This window comes from Miscanthus floridulus, chromosome 17 (genome assembly GCF_019320115.1).
Source record: "Miscanthus floridulus cultivar M001 chromosome 17, ASM1932011v1, whole genome shotgun sequence".
In the NCBI taxonomy this organism is placed as follows: Eukaryota; Viridiplantae; Streptophyta; class Magnoliopsida; order Poales; family Poaceae; genus Miscanthus; species Miscanthus floridulus.
The window spans coordinates 12,215,944-12,236,462 of NC_089596.1; the positions used below are offsets into that span (position 1 = coordinate 12,215,944).

Genomic DNA, 20,519 nt, shown 5'->3' on the forward strand with positions numbered 1-20,519 from the left:
GAGGCCGTAATGATTTGGTCTAATTTCTCTTTCTTTGGAGAATGTCTGATGCCAAAACTTTTCTTTATCATCTAAAAAAACTAACAAAGGAAGGTAGCTGAGATAAACGTTACCCAGCAAGCAGCACTAACCAATCAGCTGCCCGGTTAGAAACGGTTATTAATCAATGTACTCATTAAATTAGGAAGATCTTACTGATTCTCAAAATCCTCCCTGGCCTCTTTTTTTTTCATGAAGGCCATCACTCCGGAGGCTCCGATCCTTCTCAGATTCTGTTTGAACCAGCTAAGACTAATTATTAGCTTGAGCTAAAAGTTAGCGAGTTAAAAATTAGCCAACTAACTATTAGCCAATATATGTTTGGTGGATTCTCAAGCTAATAGGTGCATATATCACTAATATAATGATAAACTAGCTAGTTGCCTAGTTATATTTGGTGAATGAACTAACAACTATCTAAGCATAGTTAAAAAGTAGCTCATCTATTAGCACTCCTGTTTGGATGAACTAGGGATAATTTTTAGTTGCTAATCATTTGTTCATGAGATCCAAACAAGCCCTCGAGGGAGGCGATAATGATCGTGGTGCGAGACGCAATCTTGACTTTGCCTGCCCACGACATCGATCAATACATGGCAAATCGTAAAACAAAATCCGGCACTTTGCTCAAGTCCAGCCGTCCACAGGATGGAGGCCTCATATCATATAAGATTATGTGACATATCTGTATTTATTTTAAAGCTTTTGGAAATAAAGTTAGGATCGCCATTGGAGGGGATGCTTCATGTGCTATTTTTTGTTTGTTTGGAAAGGTTCCAATTTAATATTATGGGGAGTTAAAAATATCTAGTAAGATTGGAGATGCTCTGAGCGACATGGGACACATCACAAAGTGGCCCAAAGCACACCATGGGCCGAAAGGAAAATAAAAGGAAAGACCTCACAACAATGTCGTGGATGCTTGTCTTATCTGATGAAACTTGCGGCAAAGCTCGTTTTCTCTTTCAAATAAAATGTGCACGCTCCTCCTTGGTAACAATGCCTTGCTGATGACTCCAATTAGGGCGGTGCAGTCATTGATCCCTTCTTGTTGCCTAAGAGTTTTAGAAGGAGTGGAATGAGAGAATTTTTCAAAGACAACATCGTCCACTAGTTTCGAAAATCAAAAAAAGCCACGAGCATATATGGTAACACCGAGCTGCGCGAGGCGGCTAAGCCAGATAATTTGAATTTTTGACGAGGCTTAGCGCGACGTTGGATCGATGTCGAGTCTACTCTGATGTGGTTAATAATTTTGGTATTTTTGTAACTAGTTTTTTAAACTCCTTCCCTATTCGAAATAGGAGGATCTCCTCAGCAAGCGTGTTGGCACAGATCTCCTCAGCAAGCATGTTTCTCATGTTGACAGATCTCCTGCTTGTAGCTTTAAAAAAAAAACGGCTTGCTGATTTCTATAATTTCAGAATCAGAAGAAATTAAAAACGTCACAGTTGTCACTTTGTATTCAAATTGCTAGTTGCCATGACCACGGTGAAGAAATGATATACAAGCTCAACACCACTCTGCGCTAACAAACTATTGATGCATAAATGCATGCTGAGGCTCATGCAAACATGCAGCCGAAACACAGAGGTACTCTGATCGAGAACATCATTACATCACGCCTGGCGAGGCGGCGGCTGATTGTTGTGCCCATTGCTAGGCCCGGAGGGAGGGATGGGTAGTAGGATGGGTAACGGCGGGAAGACGATGATGCTTGTCTCGATGCCGGCTGGCGGCGCTTTGGAAGGAGAAGCCTTCGTCACCAGCAGCATGCCGATGCTGGCAGTGACGGACACCTCGCCCCGCTCGGCATCAGTCATCGCCACCGGCTCTGGAGCGGCAGGTTGCGGGCTGGGGGCAGCAGGACGCGCCGCCGAGGTCAGCGAGACGGTCGTTGCCAGTACAAGAAGCGGCGGCAGAAGCAGCAGTGCAGCCGCCGGCACTCTGGCGGCGGTGCTGCTGTTTTGGGTGGCCATTGTTGGCTGATGTTGGGGGTGACCGGTGACTCCGGTGGTGGACGCTACTATATATATATATGTGGCTGCCTATACATTTTGGTGTGTGAATTTGACGTAGCTAGCTTGGCAAGGCGCTACCATATTACCATGTCTCTGCAACTAAAAAGCAGCGATAGTTTTCGTCCACCCGGCTAATCACCGCGTGCCGTGCGACCAATGACTCCGCCCGGCACCTCTTCTTCTCTGTAAAAAAAAAGGAAAGTCCCTAATCTCCGCTCGCAATTTCATCCACCGGTCTCGCTCCCGCCCTCATCCCCGCCCCGCTCCTCACGCCCGCGGCGGCCGCCACGCCCGTCGCTTGCGATCCCGCGAGTCAAAAAGCGATGCGCCGGCAGGTGGCACCAATCTCGCGATCCATTCCCTCCGCGATCCCGCTCCAATCAACAACTCCCTCACGCGCACGCCCACGCAGCTACCTTCTCGCCCACGCCTACCTCCCTGCCGCTCGCCGTTCGCGCCGTCGTCCTCGCCCATCAGGACCCGCACTGTCGACCTCGCCGTTTGCGCCCGCACAGTCGTCCTCGCTCCTCCCCGATCCGCATCCTCGCCCCGCCCCGATCCGCCCTGCGCCATCGACCTCGCCGTTCGTGCCCGCGCCGTCGACCCCCGAGCGAGCGAACTCCCCCACTCCATCGCTCCCCCGAAGATTTACACGGCGCCGACATGTGGGGCCACTTTCCCAGCGCTAGCACGCGAAGTCGCGAAAGCCCTCGTCCCCGCCGCTCAGATCCAGCAAGGGCAAGAGAAGGGGTGGATATCCTCTGAAGCCGCATGGTTGGGCTCCTCGTCAGCAACAGGAAGGAGATGAAGGTTGGTTTTCTTTTTTGTTGCGGTGTCCTGTTTGGAACTTTCCAGCACCGAATTTCACGGCACGGAGCTCTGATCGTTTCCCCGGCCGTCTCACCGCAGTCGATTTCGTGCGGCCTGCAGGCTTCTGGGAAGGACAGCCCCAACGGCGTGTTGCAGGTCAGTCCGCTGTCGTCATTGCCGTCGGAGCATCTGCCTGCTGATCCGGTAGATCTAGGTGCTCAACCTCAACGTCGAAGGCCTGTTGGTTTCTTTTCATGATCATGGTAATTATTTTCCTTAATTTCAATCTACGTATTAATGTGCCTTAACTGGACTGATGAATGAATGGCACTAACAGTTTGCTGCTCCTACTTTATTTTTGCTTCGTCAGATGCACTGGTGAGACGCAGCAACACTCTGCTAGCTAGCTGTTCGTTAATTTGGTTTTGAGAAAGATAAACTGGCAGCAGAGATGATATGTTCCATGTGCATATTTCCTGGGAGGAGTTCTTCAAAGGATCATGTGATTCATTGTTTCCCAACTGATATCTGGAAGATTTGATGAAATTGCAGATCAAGCAAATGTTTTTTTTTCTCAACATGTGAAATACTTGCATGTTAGCATTAGGGCTTAGGTTGGGAAATAACAGTTTGGTTTGGAAAATTAACTGGTACAAATCAGGTTAGTAAGCTTTTTTTTGTAAATAACATATTGGTTCAGAAAATTGGTTGCGTATCTCCAGTTTCCTTTGTTTTGTTGTAGCACCAAGCAGATCTGTGTCTTAATCTTAGGGATGGCATTAGCGAAAGTCAATTGTGAATTGTTGCAGGATCAGATAGCATAACAGGAGAGATGCTTGAGACCATAGAGTACACTTACAATAAAGAAACCGCATTTCAAGGAGCAGAGTTTCTATTGACTGGATTTCCTATGCATTAGAAGGAAAAAGAAATTGATTCCCAAATACAGTAATCTGGTGTTGATGGACACGCCAAGGCCAACCGGTGATCGGGTACCTTTCGGGGACCTTACAAATACAATACACGGAGGTGTATAAACTTTTACAACATCTCTACATATTCTTTGTTCATATGTTTACAACTCACCAAAATTTATTGAAGTGAAAAAAAAAACTCCCACACTGTAGATTGCGATACTGCCTCATGGTTTTATTTTATTGATTTGATTGATCAACTATTGTCGAACTTGTTAGGCTCTTAGGATGCACTTGGTATGTGCTACACGTTGTTATCATTACTCCTAACCTGCGTCAAGAAACTTGCCTTGTGGAATGCTGATGTGCTCTTGATTTCTTTGGATTATGAAATTTTTCTGTCAACTGTCAGTAGTATTAAGTTTGATGAGAAAATTTGTGACATTCTGGTGTGCAGCCAGTCAGGCAGGATAACAAGCAGAGGGGGATTAGTCTGTTGGAGCTTCCTGCACTAAATACTGGAATCGTTTCCACGAAGCAGCATGTATTTCCCCGATTGTTCACTTTTCCTTTAACTTTGCGTAAGACTAGACAGCGGAGTTTGCTGTTCCCAAGTTTGTCAAGAGAGGCAGCCAGGATTGTGTCAGTATTATCTTCTGCATCACCTAGCCTAGAGTAAAACACACTTAGCTCTCTAAGATTGGTCAACTCGCCAAGATCCCTGATGCACTCTATGGAATTAATCCCGATGTCAAAACGGAATAGACTGTAGGTTACACAGCTTGCTAAGCCCATTTCTCAATGCTATACTTCCTCCAAGTATTGGAAGAGATAGATGCCTTAAAGACGACAAGGAAGTAAAATCTGATGATTGGTTACTGAGATACAACCCTGCCCATGACAAATTTATGGTCATCAAATGCTCCAGTTTCCCAAATTCCTTTGGCAGCTCCAAACGAAAGCCTCTGACCCTTAGATACCTCAGCAGAAAAAAGTGATTTATAGCAGACAAGTCAAGGCACAAAGATTGTGGCCCCGCATATGAGCCCTGGTCCATGTCCAAAACTCTCAGAAGTTTAAACATTGAATCAGCTGCAGGGAAGGTATTATATGACCGAACTTGTGATGGATCCATCCTTTCGACTGACAGGGCCATGTCTCTGTGACTGAACTGATGGCTGATCCAACGAACTTGCGATGCTCTATTCATGGTAAACTTCCTATCAATTATAGTGATGAAGTTTTCCTCTTTGCACTTCGATATAATAAGATCAAGCATTAGGTCGTGAACTTGACATGCCCACACCTCACCAGAATCATCATCATTGAAGCAAGGTTGGATCATACTTCTGTTGATGAGTTCATTGAAACAGTTATCAGCAGCTTCCTCCAGATCTAAACCATGTTTTACCCTAACAAATCCTTCAGCAGTCCATTTTCTCAACAAATCAAACTTGCGAATTTCATAATCTTAAGGATAAGTACCAACATATATCAAGCATGTTTTGAGCTAATAGGACAGATCATTGTAGCTAAGACTTAGCACATGTCTCATCCATTACCATGTAGGATTCATGTCTAATTCAGAACCCAATGAATTACGTACATTTTCCCATGTCTCCACACGCATGCATTGGTTAGCCAAAAGGCTTGCAATGCTAGTAATCGCCAATGATATCACCTTTACATTTCTTTAGCATGTCATCCGAAATCTCTTTGAATTGCTTAGGACAACCGTCCTCTGTGTCAAATAACCTTTTAAAAAACAGCCTTCTTGAGTGAAGCTCATTAAGGGGTTGCATATGGTATACATGACCTTGACCACTAAAGCAACAAGCTGTAGCAACATCTTGATTGCGTGTGGTAGTTGTCATTCTACTGCCATAATTATTTTCCACAAAAGCACACTCAATAGTGCGCCAATCCTTGGTGCTCCATAAGTCATCAATTATGACAAGGTACCTGCAAAGTAAGTGACTTCAAAGTCAATGTTGCCTGCATGATGTCTGTTATCCAACCCACATGGCATTTCCAAAGATACAAGCAAAGTGACAACATTTTAAATACAAAAACAATATGACAAAGTAAATGAGTAATATGTCACTTGGTCTCGTGGAAACAAACAGGAGAATGAGCACTTGTTCGGTGATGCTTTGGTTTATGATTCATGCTTAAATCAAGGTAACTTCAATGTAAAGTACATATATTTTTGGGCACAGTAAAATTCATGTGAAAAACTAAAAACTCAATCTAAATTTTAAAGAAAAAAAGAAAGATCTATGTGAATAAAAATAAGAACTCCTAAAATGTAATTCTGTGATGCTATTAATTGATTTTTTTTTTGTTTGAAACAGAATCATGCTTGGTAAATAATTTTTCAACTTCATACAACATTAAGCTCAAGAGGGAAATTATCTAAGAAAAAACATTCCCACAAAAACAAGAAAACAAAATTTCAATAAATTGGTTAAATAAAAAAGAAAGATCTATGTGGATAAAAATGAAAATAAGAACTCCTAAAATTAATTCTGTGTTGTTATTAAATGATTTTTTGTTGGAAACAGAATAATGGTTGGCAATTTGAAAATGAATGAAATTGACTTGCTCAACAAACAAACAAGATAGAGATAGCTACTGATAAGCTTCCTTGGTAAGTTCACATATTGCTATTAGACAATGGAAACATCTAGATATTTGAGAAAGTCGATGAGAAATAGAAAATATTAAATTTCCACAGTTAAATATATCATCATAAATCCCAGATAAACGTATACCTCTTATTCTTGAGCGATGCTCTAATGATCTCAATAAGCTTTTGGACGTCATCTTCCATTTCCGTGCCACCATATCCAACTCTAGTATGTCCTTCAGAATCTTTGGCATGTCAGGACTTGTAGACACTGACACGAATGCCGTACAGTCAAACTCATTCTATATTTTAGCATGCACCTGGTTTGCAAGTGTTGTCTTGCCAAGACCACCAAATCCCACGATGGATACCACTTTAAGTTGTCCAGGATCACCATCACCTTCCAGCAACAATTTGATGATTTCTGACTGTGGACCATCAATGCCGACAAGCCTTTTTGCATCCTCAAACAGTGCAGGCAGCCCTGGGTCAACTTCCACCACTCCAGACTCTAAGATAGATTCATGTATCCTGTACCTATCTCGGCTTTGACTCTGCTCCTCAACACGAGCTTTGAGCTCTTGAATCTTGTTGGCAATCTGGTACCGTGCTCGCAGCTTCGTAATCTTGCGTGCAGTCCTGTTAACTAAGCTGTCCTTGTCATCTCCCTGGCCATGCTGGTGCATGAATATGTCGATGCAATCCTCGATATCATAAGCCATCTCACGAACCTTGTCTCTCCACGCCTTCGTTTGGACATCAAGTTTGTCCATGCCCACTAACTTCTCCAATGCAGCATTCATGTCAGTCAACTCACGGCTGAGGAACTCAATATCCCTTCGGACCCCCTTGAGCTGCCTGTACTGATCACAAAGCAGCAGCGATAGCTTGGAGAGGAGTGAGCTCATCACCCCAGTGGCAGCGCTCACGGCCATGCCTGCCATCTCAAGCTCCTAGCTCCCCTCTCTGGCAGTGACAATTGTGTTATGGCATCTCCATCGGCGGCTGTATCAGCTAGCTTCAAAGGGACATATCAGCTTGTCGTGCAAGGTGGATAACAGAGCACGCTGTCAGGCAGGTGAAGTCGTAGCCCTTTACTCTCTGCTCCTGCTCTTCGTCTCGCGCCGGTGAAGGCCACCGCAGCCCGCAGGTGATGGGGATGCAGGGAGCTCCAGCCCTGTGCTGGCCGGCCGTGGCGGGCCCTCTGCTGGCGGGCCGTGGCGGCGACACGGCGGTGGAGGAAGCGGCGAACGGCGGTTCGAGGAGGACTGGAGCAGGCGGACAAGCCACAGGGAACGAAGGGACGGAAATCGAGGAGAGGAGGACGATCCACGGAAGCACAGGAGGCGGACGAGCGCGGCCGGTGGCGCAGTCCGACACTTGGGGCTTAGATCAGGCCGGCGGTGGCTCGGAATCGGATCCGCCCGATCTGTCCGGCGTGGCCTCCATTGGACGCCACCGTCGTCGATACGGCGGTGGCAGAGATTGGCAGCCGGCGGACTAAGACGAGATGGGAGGGAGGGAGCTCTGCCGGGGACAGGGGGGAGGCGGCGGCGTCGGCGACTGAGGGAGGTCGGGTGAGGAGGGAGATGAGAAGAGAGGTCCGAGAAGAGCCAGTGGAGGGAGACGAAGAGAGGGTGCTGTGATAAAAAAAAAATCCTGACACGTGGAGTCCACGTCGTTTTGAAAAAATGAGTTAAATGCAAGCGTATGTCATTTGGATGCACTGAACTCGCAAAATGTATTTTTGTCCCTAAACTTGTCAACTGGTGCACCGCAAGTCTATATAATACACATAGGCATTTCTACCTGATGTGGCACGACAGCGTAGCATGTGTTTTTATATTTAACCCCTCTAATTCTCTCTTCTCATGTAGTAGCCCATGACCAGAGCATGGCATGGTTCAGAAATGTCCTGCAGGCCCCTGCTGCAGCGGCGCATACGCGACGCCGACGGCGTGCCGCCCGATGGCCTACTCGTCCATGTGTCAAGTTGGCGTGCCCGTGCACGTACAGCTACGCCTATGACGACGGCTCCAGCACCTTCACCTGCCACAGCGCCACCGACTACACCATCGCCTTCTGCCTCCCTCGCTCTAGGTAATCTCGCCACGTACACTTCACCGCGTGTAGCCAATAATATCACACTTGTCGCTCAACTTATGACTGTTAAAAGTTTAGAATCAATATTCTTGTGTCTGTTCGATCACACAGGTTGCACGACTCTAATGCAACTCCACTCGTTTCGCCGCCCGCCGATGGGCAAAGCACCAGCGGCGGCGGCGTTGGCCGTGCTGACAGCACCACGCCGCCGCCGCCTACTGTTGGCAACGGCGTCGGAAGTGCCAACCAGGCGCCCCCCTTCCACTGGCAATTGACAGTCCAACAACTGTTGTTAATGGCCATCCAAATAAAAAAAAACATCGCAAAGGGTGCCCAAACCTCTCCAAATACGCTTCTGAGGCGCGAACCTGATGCTTCCAAGGGAAAAGGCACTGTACACAGATATGTTACAGTAATACTTAGCTTCTATTTGTGCTGGAACTATTGTCTATAAAACTAGGTCATCAACCAACCCCCAAATAAACAATATTGTCATGTACCAAGATAAGTCTAAAACTAGGTCATCAACCAATCGTGCATGTTGTTTTCATTAGCCAATGAAAATAAAATGTAGCATCTCAAAAAGTAGAGTTCTAGTAGTTATTTACACTTTGATCCATATGTTTTCATTTCTTTTGTCAATCTTGTCGTGAGTCGAATAAATCGAACTACACCTTCTTGACGGCTTGTTAGTGATAGGCTTTGTTTGTTTGCTGTCAGTTTGCAAGAAACGAGAGGATCTTACAACACAAGGTCGAGATGGTGGTTGTCCGAAGGGTATTGTAGGCCACTTCATCTTTGAAGCAAAGGTGACATTCAGGTTGCGAAGAGAATCTTTCCGAGACAATATGCATGAACTCAAGAAAAATAAACAACCCAGAGTGCTCTTATTATTTATGTTCTTGCTTAGAAGTTACATCGCGTCATCCTTGAGTATTCGTCCCTCCATTAGCAACAAGCTTCTCATTCACATCAAGTGCATGCTTACCATGGTCGATCATTTCCTCCATGGATGGTGGCTTGGTAGGTTTGCCACAGCATGGTGGCAGTGGATGGCCAGGCGAAGGGCTAGGCCCCCGTGGCAGCAAATCCCCAACCACATTTGGTGTCATCGCCACCGTGGAAGGAGGCTTCCTAGGTCCAACAGGTGGTAGCGGATGGCCAGGCGAAGGGCTAGGCCCCCGTGGCAGCAAATCCCCAACCACATTTGGTGTCATCGCCACCGTGGAAGGAGGCTTCCTAGGTCCGACGGGTGGTAGCGGACGGCCAAGCGAAGGGCTAGGCCCCCGTGGCAGCAAATCCCCAACCACATTTGGTGTCATCGCCACCGTGGAAGGAGGCTTCCTAGGTCCGACGAGTGGTATTTTCCACAATGGTGGCATCGCCACCATGGGCGGCGGATGGCTAGGCCCGGAGGGAGGTACCCTCCTCCGTGGCAGCAAATTCCCAATCACGCCAGGTGGCATTGCCGAGTACGACTGTGCATCAGCCATCGTCGTCAAAAGTGTGGTCAGTAGTGTCAGTGCCACCATGACCACAATTGGTGATGCGGTGGCCCTGGCGATACTTTTCTTGCTGCTAGCCATGGCTAGCTTGTGATTCTTTTCTTGTTGTGGATCTTTGTGCATAGGAGAGGATTGAGGTCGATGGAAGCTTGCCCCCCCATGTATATATATTAGTGGAGCCTAGTTTGTAAATAAGGCATGCATATGGAAATCAATGCGATTAGTGGAATGCTTTTATGGACCTCACATATGTTTGGCTTGCATTTATAGTTTCTTATATTTATCAAATTTTAATATATGCTCAAATGGAAGACTTCTATTGCACGGCTGAATATGTTTAGCTTGCACTTATATCTTCCTTAACTTTTCCAAAGTTTGTTCAAATAGAAGAACAATTTCGGAATGTGTTTAGTGCATCTTTGTGCTTTGCCTGCTATTTTTTTCTTAATTAGTCCTTATTAAATTTTCTCTATCTTAAAGACATAACTTCAACTCTTCATTTACTACTACTTTTTACAACTCAATATAATCAATATGTTATAATTCAACCAGTTGTAATTATAGGTCCCTTTAAGATTTCTGTCGCTCATACTTTCTCAAGCTCTGACAATCGACGTACATAAAAACGTAGTGGGATTATGAAAAATAATGCTAGTGTGTACAAATCTTTTCATTTTCAATGCCATATTTTTCTAAGAATTCAAGTCAAAAGTTCAATCGTAATTAATTGTGACAAGGGAAGTTATAAAAGTAAAACATTTTTACAGACTTGTAGCTAGCAATGTTATTTCCATATATCCAATTCTCTTCATTATAAACATATATATTACAGGCGGTCTTCTATAAAAACTTCAACAACATACAATCTAAACGAACATTATAGAGTTAAATGCACCAGTAGCCCTCGAACTTGTAAGTGTGTGTCACTTAGGTCCACGAACTCGAAAAACGCACTTTTGGGTCCCTAGACTTGTCAAGTGGTGCACTGCAGATCCATATAATACACGTAGACATTTTTAACTGATGTGGCATGACAATATGACATGTGTTCTTATATTTAACCCCTCTAATTCTCTCTTCTTCTCACGTCGTAGCCCATGACCAGCACGGCATGGTTCAAAGACGTGTCGTAGGGCCAGTGAAGACGCCGGGCCTGCGTGCTTCTGCGATGTCCAGCAGGGCTCCGCGAAGATGCCCTCTTTGTAGCTCTGGAAGGCCCTGCTGTGGCGTGCAAGCAAAGCTCGGCCTCAACGGCCCGTTCGCTTCGCTGAAAAAACAAGCCAAAACACTGTTCCGGTTGATTTGTTGTGAGAGAAAAATACTATTCCGGTTGAAAAAACAAGTCTGAAAAGTACAGATTATAAGAAAAACGAACAAAGCCAACAAGTTGTTCGACTTGACTGTGGACATGTTCACCAGCATGTACACTGGCACCTTGCCCCAAGCGGACGACCAGCAGGTCGTCGGCGGCAGCCTCGCCAGTGGCAGCACGTCCAGGTCCAACAAAAGCAGCTGCCTGTCCCCGCTGAGACCATGGAGCTGTCACTGCCGTCAAGGACCAACTGACCAAGGATAATGCGGTACGTGTCGTAGTTACCTGTATGGCTGTATGTATATGCTACGTACTCAAATGAATATACATGTGTGAATGAGTCAGGTGCTCAACACTGCTCTGATCCGACTACTGCAGCTGCAGCGGTGGTTACACGTACGACGCGTTCGAACACACCATCAACCACGTGTTAATCGTAGACCAGTGCGGCAAGGCTCCGAACTACCACTTACAAATTTCGTCGCCACCATTGTCGGTAGCAGGAGGCGCCTGGTCGGTGGTTCCATCGCCGTTGTTGCCAGTGGAAGGGGGCGCGCGCCTGGTTGGTGCTTCCGACGCCGTTGCCAACAGTAGACGGCGGCGGCGTGGTGCTGTCAGCACAGCCAATGCTGCCGCCACTGGTGCTTTGCCCATCGACGGGCGGCGAAACGAGTGGAGTGGCATCAGAGTCGTGCAACCTGTGTGATCGAACAGACACAAGAATATGGATTCTAAACTTTTAACAGTCATAAGTGGAGCGACGAGTGTGATATTATTGGCTACACGCGGTGAAGTGTATGTGGCAAGATTACTCGGAGCGAGGGAGGCAGAAGGCGATGGTGTAGCCGGAGGCGCTGTGGCAGGTGAAGGTGCTGGAGCCGTCGTCATAGGCGTAGCTGTACGTGCGCGGGCACGCCGACTTGAACATGGACGAGTAGGCCGTCGGCGTCGCGTATGCGCCGCTGCAGCAGGGGTCTGCGGGACGTTTCTGAACCACGCCATGCTCTGGTCATGGGCTACTACGTGAGAAGAGAGAATTAGAGGGGTTAAATGTAAAAACACATGCCACGTTGTCATGCCACGTCAGGTAGAAATGTCTACGTGTATTATATGGACTTGCGGTGCATCAGTTGACAAGTTTAGAGACCCAAAAATGCATTTTCCGAGTTCGTGGACCCAAGTGATATACGCTTACAAGTTCGAGGGCCGCTGGTGCATTTAACTCAACATTATATTATTGTTTCAGTGGTGCATGTCGGTATATTAAGATGCATTAATCTTAAGATCAGCTTTGAGGTGCTCAGCTGGGAAATAGGGTCTACGTGTATTTATATCCGTGAGTATATAAATATGCAAGTTTCTGTGTCTATAGTATATTTGGAATATAAATAAATTAGGTGCAGAACCTGCTTTTCTCAAGGTTACGTATAGTGTTGAAAATGGTCGGTAATGGTACGAAGAGGCCTAAATTGTTTTTGTTTTCACTTTTTTTTTAATTGAAATAAAATCGAAGATGCTATGGCCGGGAACAAAGATAGCACTGGTATTACGGCATATGTTAATATCGGTCGGTAATCGATAATACATGTTAAAGGAACAGTTACATAGTACTGTATATATAGGAATGATAAGACAAGTCTTCAACCATGTTAGGTCCAAATTACCCGCTCCTTTTTGTCGTATGTCCAGATTATCTCCTACACTCATTTTGGGTTCTACTTACTTCGTTCGCCAACTATTTTAGTAGGTCAAATTTACCCTTTAACTAGATTTGTTATTTTTGTTTCTCCCCTTATAAGTTGAATTTTAATTTCGAATTTTCTAAGATGATAGAGGACATTATTCTTTAGCTTAAAAATATATCTTATTTTTTCATCATTATTTGTCATAGGTTAATGTTTGGGGGAGGCCTCCCTGGCACCGCTCCTCCCCCGGCGCTCCGTCCTTCTTTAGTCAGGCTAAACTACCTCGCAGCAGGTACTAACCCTCGTGACGAGGGTTTCCAGTGTACCATGTTTCATCCGTGTGTTCAGGTACCGTGCGTGAAGGCCCGCTTCGCGGGAGGAGTACGGCGAAAGGAGAGCAAGTCAATGATGCCGGGCCGACTCTCGGCCGGGATGCGCGAAGGTTTGGTGCCCGCTGCAGGGGAAACCGACTTGGCGGCGGCGGCGGTCCCATCAAGGTGGTTAGGGTAGAAAGTAGCTGGCGAAGGGAGGGAGATTACTGCCGTACCCTTGGCCGTTATGTAGCAATTGCCCCGTCAGGCTTGGCCCTAATGTAGATTTACCGCGCCTCTAGGTATGGCCTATAAATACATGGGGTGCTCATGTAAGAGCGGGGATTCTTGGATCCCGGGCAAATTAATGGGCATTTAATCCATATTTTTCCATCGCCCGACGCACTATTACCTTCGCTCGCTCTCACACGTTTGCTCGAACACTTTCCTGTGGGAAACCCTCAGGCTCTCCCCGCGTGTTCAGTTATGAGGGCGAGAGGCCAGGAGTGACCCCACAGTTAATAAATTTAATATTAAATTAACACTATGGGATACAATATTGTATGCAACATATTGATGAAAAATTGGCAATGTATTTTTGTAGCACAAAATATGATATTCTCTATCATCTCACAAAAAATTTGAAATTAAAACAATTTTTTTAATCTAGAGAATAGTTGAGGGAGTAAATTGAACCAAACATAGTTTAGGAGGCGTAGCTTTGTGACCCAAACTCTAACAAGAACCCTCAAATCTCAGCCTCTTCTTTCTTATGACAAGCGGAATATGTACGTCAGTGGCTTGGGTAATATTTTTCTTTTCCTCGTTTGCCCTTTTTTTCTCTCTTCGGTGATGGCAGGTCACCTCCTCTTCTCCTTCGTTTCCATCTCTCCTATGAAAAAGCTATGGATTTATTTACAACTGTTTTTTCTAGAGGTTCTTTCTTAAGAGGCCCTGTGAAAGTAGCCTTATTTTTAAAGGAATTTTCTTAAGAGAACCTCATATAAAGGTCCATTTTAGAGGGGAGCCTCTTTAATTAATGGACCATTTTCTAAAATGTAGCTCTATTTTAAGATTTGTCTTTCTTTAGATATCTGTACCCAAAAATCAATATCTACACATGGGCTACAACAATGGGCCTCCACTATTTTTTCCCGAATTACGGAGCTGCATGTCATTCCATTAAGAAGAAGAATAAAAAAATACAAAGGGAGGGACATTAGAAACCCCCTCCTATAGGCAACCCCTAACGGAGTTTAGTCAATACAACATGCTAGAAAATAAACTAGGAAAACATGATCAACAACCTCAAACGACCAATACCTAAGGAAGAACCAAGACCAACGACCTAGCAAGGAATTCATGTAAGGCCGAGGCTCCTGCCATGTATACACCATAGATTACTCTCATTGGCCACAGATTGAAGCAGCACCTCTATACTAGGCCTAGCACCTTAAAAAACGCAAGCATTTTGGTGATTTCATAATTCCCAATAAAGCAACTAAATGATCAGACTATTGAAGCCTTTGTGTGAACCCCTTGGAACCCCTTTGATGGTGTCACACCACCAACCAGAGAAGAAAATATTGGATCCTTGAGGAGTACAAGATAACATGTCTAGCTTTTGTAAAATCAGTTTCCAAATTTGCCAGGCCAACACACATGATATGAGGATGTGTTGAATATTTTCCTCAGCCTAATCACAAAGTAGGCATGCTATTGGGCGAGGAAGCCCACGCTTGGCCAGGCAATTGGTAGTCCAACAACTGTTGTTAACGGCCAACCAAACAGAAAATTTACATCGCAATGGTGCCCAGCCTCTCCAAATACGCTTCCGAGGCACGAACCTGATGCTTCCAAGGAAAAAAAAGCATTGTATGCAGACCTGCTGCTGTATGTTCCAGTAATACTTAGCTTCTATTTGTGCTAAAACTGTTGGCTGTAAAACTAGGCCATCAACCAACCCCCAAATAAACAGCTACTCTCTTAGCACTTTTACATTCAAAGCCCCTCTAATATCTGCTACCCGGGGCCTAGACCACCGTGCGTTGCTTTACATCTCTTTTGGAGATCAAGTTAAATAGATTGGGTGCGAGTTCAGAGATTTTCCTACCTTGCAACCATCTATTCGACCAAAATTTAGTTGACTCCCCATTGTCAACTAAAGTTTCAACAGCATCATTGAAGAGGGCTATGTCATTTTGTGGCACCTGGATTGGCAATCCTGCCCAAGATCTAGATGCATCGGTTTTTTTGTGCCCAAAGCCACGGATGTGCAATGCCCAACCAAGACTTTCTAAGTTATGAACTGTATGACCACCATATTGAAGAAGATGCAACACTTTTTCTGAAGCAACTAGATAGTTCACACCATTTTGTTGCTCTTGGCCTTTCCAAAGGAAGCCTCTGCGCCACTTATCAATTGCCTTGATAACCAACTTAGGCAAGTCCATACGATCATGAGGTAGATGGGGACTGTAGTTAAAACCACCTTAACCATGATCAATCGACCAGATTTGTGCATTAAGGAAAGCCTTCCATCCAGGGAGGTAATCAACCACCTTGTCAATCAATGGGAGAAGGTCATTCTTGGTCGGCTTGTGAATTGGGAGAGGTAGGGCAAGATAAGTGCAAGAAAAATCCTTTAAGGCACACGACAATATTTTAGAGGTGAATGTTGTTTTCAATAGCCACTAAAAATAAAATGTAGCATCTCAAAAAGTAGAGTCCTAGTAGTTATTTACACTTCGATTCATAAGTTTTAGTTTCTTTTGTCAATCTAGTCCTGAGTCGAAGAAATTGAACTACACCTTCTTGTTGGCTTGTTAGTGATATGCGTTGTTTGTTTGCTGTCAGTTTGCAAGAAACTAGAGTATCTTACAACACAAGGTTGAGATGGTGGTTGTGCCGAACGATATTGTAGGCCACTTCATCTTTGAAGCAAAGGTGACATTCGGGTTGCGAAGAGAATCTTTCCCAAACCATATGCATGAACTCAAGAAAAACAAACAACTCAGAGTGCTCTTATTATTTATGTTTTTCCTTAGAAGTTACATCGCGTCATCCTTGTGTATTCATCCCTCCATTATCAACAAGTTTCTCATTCAAATCGAGCACATGCTTACCAGTGGTCGATCATTTCCTCCATGGACGGTGGCTTGGTAGGTTCGTCCGCAGCGTGGTATTATCCTCCGTGGTGGCTTTCTAGGCCCAGAAGGTGGTGACATGCTAGGCCTAGAGGGAGGTATCCTCCATTGTGGTGGCATTGCCACCAAGGGTGGCGGATGGCTAGGCCCGGAGGGTGGTACTCTTCCTCAGTGGTAGCGAATCCCCAACCCCATCAGGTGGCATCGCCACCGTGGAAGGAGGCTTCCTAGGTCCGACGGGTGGTATTAAACATGGTGGTGGCATCGCCACCATGGGCAGGTGGATGGCTAGGCCCGGAGGGAGGTACTCTCCCCTGTGGCAGCAAATCCCCAACCACTGCTAGGTGGCATTGCTGAGTATGGTTGTGCATTTGCCATCGTCGTCAAAAGTGCAGGTCAGTAGTGTCAATGCCACCATGATCGCAATTGATGATGCGGTGGCCCCAGCGATGCTATTCTTGCTGCTAGCCATGGCTAGCTTGTGATGTTTTTTCTTCTCTTTATATGGATCTTTGTGCATAGGAGAGCATTGAGGTGGATGGAAGCTTGGACCCCATGTATATATATAGTCAAGCCTAGCTTCTAAATAAGGCATGCATATGGAAATCAATCTGATTAGTGGAATGCTTTTATGGCCCTCACATATGTTTGGCTTGCATTTAGAGTTTCCTATATTTATTCAAATTTTTATATATGCTCAGATAGAAGACTTCTATTGCACGGCTGAATATGTTTAGCTTGCACTTATATCTTCCTTAACTTTTCAAAAGTATGTTCAAATAGAAGACCAACTTCGGAATGTGATTAGTGCATTTTTGTGCTTTGCCTGCTTTTTTTGTTAATTAGTCCTTATTAATTTTTTCTATCTTAAAGACATAACTTCAACTCTTCATTTACTACTACTTTATAACTCAAAATAATCAATATGTTATAATTCAACCAACTGTAATATAGGTCCCTTAACTTTAAGATTTCTGTCACTCATACTTTCTCAAGCTCTGACAATCGTTCGTACATGAAAATGTAGTGGCATTATAAAATAAATTCTATTAGTGTATTCACCAAAAAAGGGTACTTCTGTAGTATACAAACCTTTTTATTTCAATGCCATATTTTTCTAAGGAATTCAAGTCAAAGTTCAATCATAATTGTGGCAAGGGGAGTTATAAAAGTAAAACATTTTTATAGACTTCTATCTAGCAATGTTCTCTCCATATAGCAAGTGGAGCTGCTTTGCCCATCGGTTTACCAAAATGGCTCTTGCTCCACTAATGGAGTTGTTTATGGAGCTGTAGCCAAAAAATGGTTTCATTGGTGAAGTGAAGCCATGCCAACAGGGCCTTCAATATCGATCGGTAATCGAAAATACATGGTAAATGAATGCTTACACATGACTGTATATATATGAATGATAAGACAAGTCTTCAACCATGTTAGGTCCAAATTACCCACTCCCTCTTTGTCATATGTCCATATGATCTCCTACACTAATGCTGGGTCCTACTTATTTCGCCAACTTAAGTTAGGAATCGCATGATCTATTGTTCTTAAGTATGCCTGTATGAAGTCGCACAACAATATACATGTACGAAGATTGGTCTAATATTTACTTGCATGCCATTTGTGTTACCACAGTTAACATACATAGTTGGTAACATGTTGAAAGGACCGAGGATGCCGCTTAAGGGGGGGGGGTGAATAGGTGTTTCTAAAATTCAACCCTTCAAAATGCGGAAACGATTATTGTTGGAGTTTCCAATTACTTGGAAACCCCAAGTCAGAGAACAAAACCCCTCATGAGGAAGCCAACAGAGAAAATAAGGTGTATAGGAACAATCTAGAAGATACAACCCTTTCAACACAAAGTTAGAGCAATAAATAAATAAAATCAGCACTACTCCCCAATACCGGATGCGTCCGGTATACGCGGGCTGTGCAGATCAGCTCCCAACTTCTTCCTTTTGATTCCTCCTTTTGCACCAAGTTGCTGACACCTTTTGGTAACCTATTTGCAAGCTCAAGCAACACACAAATATCACAAATCCCAAAACAAAGAGACATCGAGACACAATATTTGTTCTACCGAAGTTTGGACTCTGTCGAGTCCTACTCTCTGTTGAGGGGGCTGCGAGCGACCCAACGAATGCCAGCTCTAGAGAACCACAAAGGCCACTCTAGCCGGAGTCTTTTCCAACTCCTTTGCCTCCTTCCACTAGATGATTCCTTCCCTTGCGGTGGTGGAATCAAACCATTACAAACTTTCCGAGGCAAACCACAATCTCTTGGGTACTCTCCAACGACGCCTAACCATCTAGGACCAAAAGGTCCAAGAGTAACAAAAGTAAATCACGAGATCGACAAATATGCACAAGTGCTCAAGGGTGGCTTGCTCTCAATTTGAATCTCACTCAACCCATAAGATGGATTTTGTAAATTTGAATCAATCACTCACTAAGAGAGGGTTGGAGAGAATCCTCAAGGCTAAAAAACGTGTATGAATGTCAGCAGAATCAGCAGCCTCCAAAGGTGAAGGCTAAGGGGTATTTATAGCCCCTTTGAAAAACTAGCTGTTAACTAGCCGTTGGGGAATACTGGACACGTCTGGTATCAATACCTACCCATACAGCTCCAACGGTCACTAAGTTAGTAACGCAGCGAGACGCTGGAACTCCCGATGATTGCTGGAACTTTTGACTCCCGAAACTCCCGACGTTTGTTGGAACTCTCAGTGAACCAAACCGAGAACACTGAGAAAGCTGCTGTGGCTGAGCCGATACCGAACATGTCCGGTATCAATACCAGACTCAGCAAAAACTGGTTAGCTCTTTTGGCTCTCAAACACTCAAACTTCACATAGGTTGACTTGAGCACTTATGAATAAGTATCTATCAACATGATGCATCCCTCATAATAGTACGACATACCTATTAACTCAAGATCAAATGAAACCTGGAGTTGAGCCGCTTGAGTTGATTTCCTTCAAACCAAATGCCATAGACTTCAATCATCATCAATTGAGGGTGTCAATCATGTCGATCTTGATTTTCTCCTTGAGCATAGCCATCTTGAGCATGTGACTTGATTCCATTCAACAAATGTGAATTAACTCCAAATGTATCAAGTCATTTCCACATTTCATCCAATGTGTTTGATCCTCCAATTCAATGTGACCATCATAGTTTGATTGGTACCTCAACTAAATGCAAGTACTCCCTTCTTCACCCTAGCTAGGTTCCTCAGTTGGCAAGCCATCGCTTGCCCTTCACCCTTGCTTAGTACCTCAAAGCCTTTCCTTGCTATCTTCACCATCTCAAGCTATCAAGTCACACTTGGTGTTGAATCATTCATCAAGATCATTTGTATAATTGTCTTTCAATATAGCAAGCTCTAAAAAGTGAGGCCATTCTATATGCAATCCATTATGTCTCATTAATTATTTTTTTCAACGTGCTTGCTTTCATATGAGTCATCGAAATCCCACAGTGAATAAGCCTTGCATGGATTACATTTGCATTGTTGTCTTGTATTTGAACTAGATTGTTTATACAACAACACATCATTTTGGCTTTCATCAAATACCTATAAGATAACCCATTTCTTGTCCAACACTTAGCAAACGGGTTAGACCTTTAATCATGTTGTCATTCAATCATCCAAAACCCACTAAAGGGCTTGATGCACTTTCAATCTCCCCCTTTTTGGTGATTGATGACAACTTGATTAAAGCTTACAAAAAGATATTAAACATTAAAGCTTTTGGGTTCAATGATTTATGAGAAACTCCCCCTTAATATGTGCTTATGAATGGAATTCACAAAATGACCTCAAATGCCAATTGCACATATTAAAACATATAGGAGACTCCCCCTAAATCATTGCATCCATGGGGTGCAAGTGTGTGTGACAAAATAAAACCGTGATGCATATGACAAGATATATCACACAAGAATCAATATAAAAGCATCACACCATACATTTTCATTCTAAGACATGCATGGTCCTTATAAAAATAGATACAACACATGTATATCACACATATAGCAC

General features: G+C 44.3%; 2 protein-coding genes and 1 long non-coding RNA gene across 5 annotated transcripts; 1 reads left to right on the top strand and 2 right to left on the bottom strand.

The window, feature by feature from the left end:
- The first annotated feature begins 2,276 nt into the window (after nucleotides 1-2,276).
- LOC136518536 (uncharacterized) lies at nucleotides 2,277-5,742 on the top strand. 3 transcript variants are annotated; one of them, XR_010774545.1, is made up of 4 exons: nucleotides 2,281-2,870; nucleotides 2,970-3,133; nucleotides 3,241-3,531; nucleotides 3,680-5,742. It is a non-coding gene; the product is annotated as an uncharacterized lncRNA (long non-coding RNA). The 3 variants fall into 3 exon arrangements; XR_010774546.1 differs by lacking the exon at nucleotides 3,680-5,742 and having other exon boundaries at nucleotides 2,277-2,870; nucleotides 2,991-3,133; nucleotides 3,241-3,574; XR_010774544.1 differs by lacking the exon at nucleotides 3,680-5,742 and having other exon boundaries at nucleotides 2,278-2,870; nucleotides 3,241-3,574.
- A 906-nt stretch (nucleotides 5,743-6,648) lies between these two features.
- On the bottom strand, nucleotides 6,649-8,014 carry LOC136518535 (disease resistance protein PIK6-NP-like). The gene has a single exon (XM_066512209.1). It carries the CDS (start codon nucleotides 7,355-7,357, stop codon nucleotides 6,716-6,718), a length of 642 nt encoding a protein of 213 aa, XP_066368306.1. The 5' UTR covers nucleotides 7,358-8,014; the 3' UTR covers nucleotides 6,649-6,715.
- A 1,425-nt stretch (nucleotides 8,015-9,439) lies between these two features.
- LOC136516448 (proline-rich receptor-like protein kinase PERK2) lies at nucleotides 9,440-10,102 on the bottom strand. Its single transcript, XM_066509845.1, has one exon. The coding sequence runs from the start codon at nucleotides 10,100-10,102 to the stop codon at nucleotides 9,440-9,442; it is 663 nt and encodes a 220-aa protein (XP_066365942.1).
- Between the last annotated feature and the right edge of the window lie 10,417 nt (nucleotides 10,103-20,519).